This window comes from Calliphora vicina, chromosome 5 (assembly GCF_958450345.1).
Source record: "Calliphora vicina chromosome 5, idCalVici1.1, whole genome shotgun sequence".
In the NCBI taxonomy this organism is placed as follows: domain Eukaryota; kingdom Metazoa; phylum Arthropoda; class Insecta; order Diptera; family Calliphoridae; genus Calliphora; species Calliphora vicina.
In genome coordinates this window covers 49,481,796-49,491,355 of record NC_088784.1, presented here as the reverse complement: position 1 = coordinate 49,491,355, position 9,560 = coordinate 49,481,796, and the positions used below count along the sequence as shown (strand labels likewise).

General features: G+C 31.0%; 1 protein-coding gene across 1 annotated transcript in view; it reads left to right on the top strand.

The window, feature by feature from the left end:
• The first annotated feature begins 653 nt into the window (after positions 1-653).
• The window catches only part of Rtf1, a 109,366-nt gene continuing 100,459 nt past the window's right edge, over positions 654-9,560 (top strand). The window contains exon 1 of the mRNA XM_065511242.1: positions 654-806. Within this exon, the coding sequence (XP_065367314.1) occupies positions 732-806 (75 nt within the window). The 5' untranslated portion in view covers positions 654-731. The remainder of the gene's footprint in view (positions 807-9,560) is intronic.

The window sequence follows — 9,560 nt, the reverse complement described above, 5'->3', positions numbered from 1 at the left end:
TGGGTTTTTGGTTATTATTTTAAAAACAGCTGATACGATCTTACGGAAAAACTAACTACAATATAACAGCATTCAGAACGGCACAGAACAGAAACGTTACAGAACGCAAAGACTAATGGAGCCTTAAGGCGGAACGTTTTTTTCCGCTTAGCTTTAACGCTGAAATGTCATACCTTAATAAAAGCGTCACCGCTACGTAAAACAACAAAAATAAAGTTATCAAAAAAATAAATATAACAACCCGGATTATTTAAACAATAAAGTACATTATAATTGACATTTATTGTGTTTTGCAACTAACTTTACTTTAAACGCGCTGTCAAAATCGGATTTTCCGCGTTATTTCGGTATGCTGCATACAAATTGTATGGGTATGAGAAGTTTTGACAACTAGAAAATGCTTTTGTTTAGTTATGCGTGTTATTCAGTTCATTAATTACTGTAATGTCAAGTTTTTGTTCATGTGTGGGGACAAGAAATTGTACGTTGTGTGAACAAATTTATGGTATGTTTGGACGGGGTGGCTAATAATTTTTTTTCTTTGCAACAAATTTGAAGTATATCATCAACAAAATTTATCATGTATAAACGTAAAATAGTTTTTGGAAATTTGTTTTCTTTACACGCAATACTTTTGATTGGCAACTCAATTTCATGTCTTTTTTATTGTTGTTTTATAATTGTTGAAATACTAACAAGTCTAAACCATTTTATTAAAGAAAATATATAAAATGGGTAAAAGGCGAAAAAACGCTTTAGTGGATTTGGATTCAAGTGAAAGTGAATCAACATCAAATATAGAATCAGTATGAATATATTTTGTTAATGTTATGTATAACTTTTTTGTATTTATGTTTAAGCTGATGTCTTTTATAATGAATATGTTTTTCTATATCTGTATGTATTAATAAAATACATTAATTGAAAATGTGGTGTACTGTAAAATCATCATTTATTGAAGCATTACTGAATATTACAAATAATGTCTTAATATGTACAATATTTGATATAAATTGAAATCTTTTACTCAGCGAAGATTTTTCTAGTTCTCGCCCAATTAAAAGAATTTTCCACTCGCATCTTTAAAATATTTCGGACGAAGGCTGTTTATTGCTGAAAAAATGTTTATGTGAAGCAGATTTAGACTCTCCATTCCTTAAAAACACATGTATGAATGTGTTTTTATAAATAATCTATCTATAAAAATATTACCAACATAAAAAGTAAGACCATTCAAAATATGTATGTGACATATCCGGGTATGTTGGCTGTATGTTAATGTATAAATTTTTGGATCCAGACATTAAGGTTAAGTGTGAAAATATGTAAAATCGCAGTTGTTTTTAAGGTTGAAAATTCAAACCGATTTCATTTCATTATTTATTTAAATAATCGAGCCCATTGGGCCATATACGATTAATATAATATTTTTACAATTAAATAATTGGGGGATTCAAACGGTCTGCTATAAAGTCATAATGTTCTAATATATTATGATAGTTTAAACAAATTGTTGTTCTTCAAACAAAAAAGTATTGGGCCTAATTTTGTATATCACGTCACCAAAGTGATATTAATGTGATAGCAAATAGAAACGCAACAGAAATTTTATTAAACTATCATAATATATTAGGACATTATGGCAATATGACCTAATAGCAGATATTTCAGACTACCAATTCACCCGTTACGTCGTTAACGGAATTGTTAGTATAAAGCAAAAAATTGCTTAATTACAGAAAATTAAAGTGACATTAGCAGGACGAATAAAATAATATTTTTCTATTTTCATTATTACATACAGTGCCGAACTTAAGTATTGGCACAGGATGCTCATTGTACTTTAAGGTTTATTTAGAGGCAGTATTGTAGAGATTTTTAATAAAAAAATATATTTACCGGATAGACTGTTGAATTTCCTATAAAATATAACCAAATTCATTTCAACAATTAAATACCACTATTTATTAATAACAAAACAACATAAAAAATACTTCATTTCAATGAACAAAATTATTGGCACACTTCATTAAAAGCTAAAAAAAACATTTGATTTAGGAAGCAACATTGCAAAATTTAGTATATAGTTGCAAGTGATTTTTGCTTTATAACTGCCTCGAGTAGCTTAGGCATGAATCCACCAACTTGTTTGTGATATCTGACCCAATACTTTGACATTCTTCAACTAATTCCTTTTTCACTCGCTTATCTAGCTCTTCCCACAGATGCTCCATTGGGTTGAGATCCGGAGATTGTGGAGGGTGAGGTAGGTCATGCGAAATATTGTATGAAAGCCACATATGTCCAGTATAGGCCGAATTTTTGGGGTCATTGTCATTTTGAAAAGTGAAAGAAAATGGTAAAATTAACATTTCTGCACTTTTTCTGAGGTGTTTCCATATATTTCACTTTGTCCATTATTTCGTCAATGAACACCAGCTCTCCAATCACTGCAGCGGACATACAACCCCACACAATTACCTCTCCAGCACCATGTTTTACTGTTGAAGCAATATTTTGTTTTTCCAGCTCTTTATTGGGTTTTCTCCATACTGTTTGACGGCCATCAGAGCGAAAATTATTAATTTTGCTTTCATCAGAGAGTAGCACTTGGTGCTAAAAATCATGTGGCTTACGTAAATTCCTAAACGGCATATTCTAAACGCTTCTTTTGGTTCACAGATGAAATAAATGGTTTATGTCTAGCAATACGACAACTATAGTTTGTCTTCTATAGCACTCTTCTGGCTATTGCTGCGTGAACTTCTTTCCCAAACTCTTCTTTAATCTCTGCAGCAACCTTTGCTAAAGATATTTTTGAACATAACTTGACCTTTTTGATTATATGGCTGCATTTACGCTCATTTAAGGATCTAGACGACTTGTATGTTTAGCACTTTCAATTGTTGATGCTCCCTTAAAACGTTGCACGATACTCCGAATTGTAAAACGGCTCCTTTCCATAATCTCTACAATCTCAGCATACGATTTTCCTTGATTGTGCAAGTGAAAAATGATTTTGCGCTCAGATTCTGTTGTTTCCTTTTTTTTGTTAGCTATTTTCAGCAAAATTGATAATTATTGTGCAAATTTTTTACAAATTGACATTAACAGTTTTAGAAACGAAAACTGTTAAATAAAAGAAGATAAAATGGCATTTTCTATGAACAAAAAGTGGATAGATTGATAAAATTTGAAGAATCTGGTTAAGTGTGCCAATAGTTTTGTTCGACGGAATTGGGTAATTTTTCGTCTTTTTATTATTTTTAAATAATATTGCAAAATTGTTGAAATAAAGTTGGTGGTATTTTGTAGGAAATTCATCAATCTATCTGATAAATATATTTTTTTATTAAAAATGTCAACAATATGGCCTTTAAATCGACCTTAAAGTACAATGAGCATCCTGTGCCAATACTTAAGTTCGGCACTGTATGTATGTAAATTCAGATTCTCACCCTATCACGGCTTTATAAGGACGTACATAATCATGAAATGTTTATATGTATTAGGTTAGGATAGGAAGGGGTGTACACTATGTGCACTTCCACTCGGAGACCTTGAGGTCCATTGTGATTCCCTTCTGTAGAACGTCCCTTAAATAGCCACCCTTAATGAAACCTAGTATGTTACTTAGTTTGCAGCCAGCAACACTACCAAGTTCGTCCAGAAATCTATTTCCTAGCCATCTAAGTCTCTGACCCTGTAACCTAGGGCAGTTGCAAATAATGGGCTCTACTGTCTCTACCTCCTCTGCATCCCTAACACACTCTACAGAAGTCCTGTGTGCCATTATCCCATTTACCCTTAAAGGCTCCAATTGATCAATGGCCGGTTATCACTCCTACTAGAATCCTGAGATTATACCTATCCAACTCTATCAGTGTTCCAGTCGCGTTTGCATTCAGTTTTGGCCATAAGACCCTGGACACTTTGCAATCTGACCTACTGCCCAGGATTGATTTATATAGTCGCGGAATCTTTCGTAAATTAACCTATAGTAGTAACAAATGGGTGGTTTAACATCCCGTTCCCTAGTATCATGATCCAGATCAGAAACATGTCTAGCCAGTTCATCTGCTACCTCATTTCCCTGTATATCACAGTGCCCTGGTACCCAACACAATCTTACTGAGTAGTGTACCAATAGCTCCTCTAGAGCTCTCCTACAGTCTTCTACTAAGTTGGAGTGTATTAGATGACACTTCAGAGCCTTTAGTGCCGCCTGACTACGTATATTCTCTCTGCAGCCCCTCTATTGACGTGTGCCTTTATCAACTCTGTGGCTTTCCAGATCGCGAAGATCTCTGCCTGGAAGACGCTACACTCGTTAGAGAGTCTATATAAGCGCTTGATCATAGTCGACCAAATAAACCCCGGCCCCTGTACCAGAGTCCATCTTGGAACCGTCAGTGAAAACTGCGCATCCATCAAACAGTTGATCGGATCCAACCCACTTATTCCTAGTGGGGAACTCTACTGGGGGTGATGCACCGAAGCTAAATGTCGCGATATTATAGTCAGAGATTCCAGATGGAATAATGTCCTGACCAATAAGACCTGCCTCATACAATATCATAGTGTGACCTATCCGCAAGGGTTTTACTAAAGAAGACTCTGATAGTCTGAGTAGGTTCCTTGCTGCCACACTCATAGTCTCAATAGGTAGTAGGTTTAGGATTATATCCAAGGCCGCCTGCGGGGTGCTACCTAAGGCACCTGTGATGCCCAGACATGTACACCTTTGAGCTTTATTGAGTATAGCCCTGTAGCTACGTTTCCTCATTGTTGAAGTTATTAAAAATTTCCCAGACCATTAACGTGTCTCAGGTCACTAGAACAAGAAATGTACTGGTCCATGTATGTAATGTCATCACGTGAGAAAGGCTGGAGGGATTTGGCTGATTTTTTTTATTCGTATCGAAATTTTCAGGAGATGGTTTGTAAAGAAAATAAAAAAATACGGCTAAAACTGGCTTTTTTGAGTCCAGTCAACTATAATAAAAAAGCCCCTAAAGTATGCAGTACAAATTTTGATATTTTATTTGCAAATAAATAAGAACAGGAAGAGTTGGAGAAACTTGACGAACTAACGAACTTAGTAAATGCTACCGGGCGAAGCCGGGCGGTCAACTAGTATTAAAATAAAGGTCGGTTTCATAAACGTAGTAATGCAAAGCAATTACAAGGCAAAGCAATACTTTGTGACATTCATAAATTTTTTTAAATTCCATTTTAAAATTTTTAAAAATTTTGTTAATATCATAATTTTTTGATCATCACACAGGGATTTATTGAGAGTATAATAGGGAATAAAAATGTGAAAAAAATATGTCAATACCTCCTACAGTTTTGCGATTTTCAAAAAAAAAACATTTTTGTTGGTCGTATTTTGGCGAATGATACAAATTTCCTTACTGTTGTGAATTTTAAATAAAACCTATATAGAATAATATAGATCAGCTAATTCTATAGCGAATATTACAGATTTTTGTGCCGATTTTAATGAAATATTAATTATGGTCTTAGATTTACAATAACAGTGCAAAAATGGAGATTAACCCTTAGGAGTAGTAGGGGTCAAAATTAACCTCAATTTGACTGATTTTAAAAGTTGAGGGTCCTTTGGACCCAAAGTGTTCTTAAGAGTTAATCTCCAACCCACATACACCTGCCTGTTCTTATTTATTTTGCAAATAAAATATCTAAATTTGTACTGCATACTTTAGGGGCCTTTTTTATTACAGTTGACTGGAGTCAAAAAAAAATTACCGAGTTTTTCCCGGAATTTTTAGTTTTTTTTTTACAAACCATCTGAAAATTTCGAATCGAATTAAAAAAAATCAGCCAAATCGCTCCAGCCGTTCTCACGTGATGCCATTACATACATGGACCATTTCATTTTTATATATCGTTGGCTTAATATAAAAAAGGCGTAACTAATTTTTCTTTTTTTCAAAAATATCAACGAAATAAGGCTGATATTAAATAACTTCATTAAAATAAAAAATAAATTTTAAATGAGAAATAAAATATGATGTCTTTTCTTATTAAAAATTGCATTAAAACTTATTTTGTGTCTAAAATTTTATGGATTTTATTAAGTTTTTTCCTTCTCTTGTAAAGTAACAAAAATTCGAGTTACGCCTTTTTTATATTAAGCCATCGATATATAGATTATGTTCTCAATAAATCCCTGTGCGATGATCAAAAAAATGGAATTTTGAAACAACCGTTAAAAAAATTTAATTTTTTGGTCATACCTGTGAATAGGTAAAGGTTATCCTACGAAGACAAACAATCATATACAAGTAACTATGGATATATTTTAAGTAAAACAAGTAAGAGAGCTATATTCAGCTGTGCCGAATCTTATAAACCCTTCACCAAATTATACTTTAAAATAAAAATTTTAAATATTTTTAGGTAAACAAAATTTAATTTTTTTTCCAGTTGTTTTTTCGAAATTGTTTTTTAAATTTTTTTTTTTTAAATTTGAAAATTTTTTTTCTTAATTTTAAAATTTTTTTTTTATTTTTTTTTTTAATATTTAGTGAAAAAAAATTTTGGTCAAAAAAATTCGGGTTAAAAAATATTTTTTCCGATTTTGACCCATTGTAGGTCCAACTTATGGTCTTATATACGTCGTTGCACAGGTCTTTGAAATATCTATCATTAGATATCCATATTGACTATATTAATGATTTAGTAATCCAGATATGGGTCCTTGGTTTTTTCTTTATATCTCTCTTCCGAGCCGGAAGAATTTCGGAGATATTGATGTATCATTCGTGTATGTAAGTTATTTGGGGGCTTCAGAAAGTTGATTTCAACACACAGACGGACATGGCTATATCGACTCCGCTATCTATAACGATTCAGAATATACATATATACTTTGTGGGGTCGCAAATGAAAAATGTAGAAATTACAATCGGAATGACAAACTTATATATACCCTTGCCACTCATGGTGAAGGGTATAAAAAGCTTTTACTTTAATATTTCTCAAAATATGTTAATTTTGTTCCTACATTTCTTGTTCTACACCATTTCTAATTGCATTTCAGAAGTTTCTAATTGTATTTCAGAAATTTCCAATTGAATTTCAGAAATTTCTAATTATATTTCAGAAAATTCCAATTCAATTTCTGAAATGTCCATTTATATTTCAGAAATTTCCATTTATATTTCAGAAATTTCCAATTATATTTCAGAAATTTCTAATTATATTTCAGAATTTTCTAATTATATTTCAGAATATTCCAATTATATTTCAGAACTTTCTAATTGTATTTCAGAATTTTCTAATTGTATTTCAGAATTTTCCAATTGTATTTCAGAAATTTCCATTTGTATTTCAGAATTTTTAATTTATATTTAAAATGTTTCTAATTGTAATTTCAGAAATACCCATTGGTATTGCTATTAGAATTTTCTGAAATACAAATGGATATTTTTGAAATACAATTGGAAAATTCTGAAATACAAATGGAAACTTTTTAAGTATAAAATAAAAATTCTGAAATACAAATGGAAATTTCTGAAATACAATTGGAAAATTCTGAAATACAATTGGAAATTTCTGAAATACAATTAGAAATTTCTGAAATATAAATGGAAAATTCTGAAATATAATTGGAAAATTCTGAAATATAATTAGAAATTTCTGAAATAAATTGGAAATTTCTGAAATATAAATGGAAATTTCTGAAATTGAATTGGAATTTTCTGAAATATAATTAGAAATTTCTGAAATTCAATTGGAAATTTCTGAAATACAATTAGAAACTTCTGAAATACAATTGGAAATGGTGTAGTGGCCTGAGAAACGTTAATGGTCTGGTTAATTTTTAATAACTATAACAAATTATAACTAATTTTTGTATTTTATATCTCATTACAACGACAATTACGTACACATTTCGATTCTTTTATATTAAATTGCAAAAGTAATTATTTAATGGCAACATTTTTACAAAAACTTGAAAAATAGCATTTTTCCCCCTGTATATGTTCCCACGCACTTTACCCTCGTGCGGCACGCCAATTTTTAACTGATTGAGCTCAAACTTTTGTCAATTTTTTTAACCTAACCTCACACATAATAACTGGTCTGATAATATTTTCCTTTTGTTAATTGTTAAGCACTCTATTTAATATTATCTCGTAATTCACACCGAAATTAACGGAACTTTTATAGGTTTTTTGAATCACATCTGAACGAAGTTACATGTGAACAGTATTGTCCGCCAATAGATTTTTTGAAAAATTAATTTCTGATATTAGAAGAAGAAAATTAAGTAAATAATAATCCTTTCAATTTCTTTATTAAAAAAAAAACAATATAAAGCATTTCAATAAATCTTTAGTTACTTTATAATGGATAAAGCTATAAATTCTGTTTGAAGAAAAACATCCTAGATAGAGTTGCCAGATTCAGATTTGCAAAAAGCTGGACATTGGGGTCTAAAAAGCTGGACAAATCAAAAAAAAAAAACTGGACATTAAAAAAATTACTGAGAAAATGTTAATTTTGGTTTTGTGTAAATAATTTTTATTAAAATATACAGTACGAGACACAAATGTGTAAATAAATTAGGAAATATCTATAATTTGAATTTTTATGCTCAACATTTACCAATCTGACAATATTTTTTACACAATATGAAGATCATGATTAGTGAAGTATAGCAATACAAAAAAATTAATTTCAAGTAATGGCATTTAAATACCAGGATATCAAAAAGTTAATAACTGAATTACACAATTTTGTCGCATTTTCTTTAAAGTTAAATAAACTTGTTATTATTATTTAGAAAAAGAACAATTTTAATCAATTTCATTAATGACAGTTAGTTAAATTTAAATGAAGAAGATTATCACCGAAGTTGCAAATTCTGTTACCGAGCAGCTGAAAAATGGTATCTCCCATCGAAAAATATCCACCAAATTCAATATTTCTTTTAATCTGTTGAGAACATAGCGAATATATGTGGTTTGGCTTTTCCAGCACCAATTTGTGGACGGAATTCAATTCTATTGTTAAAAGATGGTCTCACTGTATAACGTCTAGTTGCATCAGGAGAAGAAAATAGTCCCCGTGAGGTACAACCAAAACTATCTTCATGCTACCAAATTAAGATTTCAAAACGTGCATCTCTTAGAGAAATCAAAAGATGTGGTTTTTATGTAATAAAGATTGTTAAAAAACCTCGTTTAACTGAAAGACACAAGTCTCTTCGACTAACATTTGTAATTTTTTTTAAGAAATGGACCTTTGATGATTGGGAAAAAGTTATCTGTACAGATGAATCGAAAATTAACCATTTTAGAACTGATGGACCAAAATATGACTACCAAAAACGAAATGCTCCATTAAAAGACCGTGATTTTATGACGACTATGAAATATGGTGGTGGAATATTGCCATTTTGTGGTTGTTTTTCTGCGAAAGGTGTAGGAAAACTCCATAAAATTGGTAGTAATATGAATGCAGAAATGTATATAGACATTATCAAGACAACAGATGTGGATAGTCTGAATGATTGGCGTGGACAA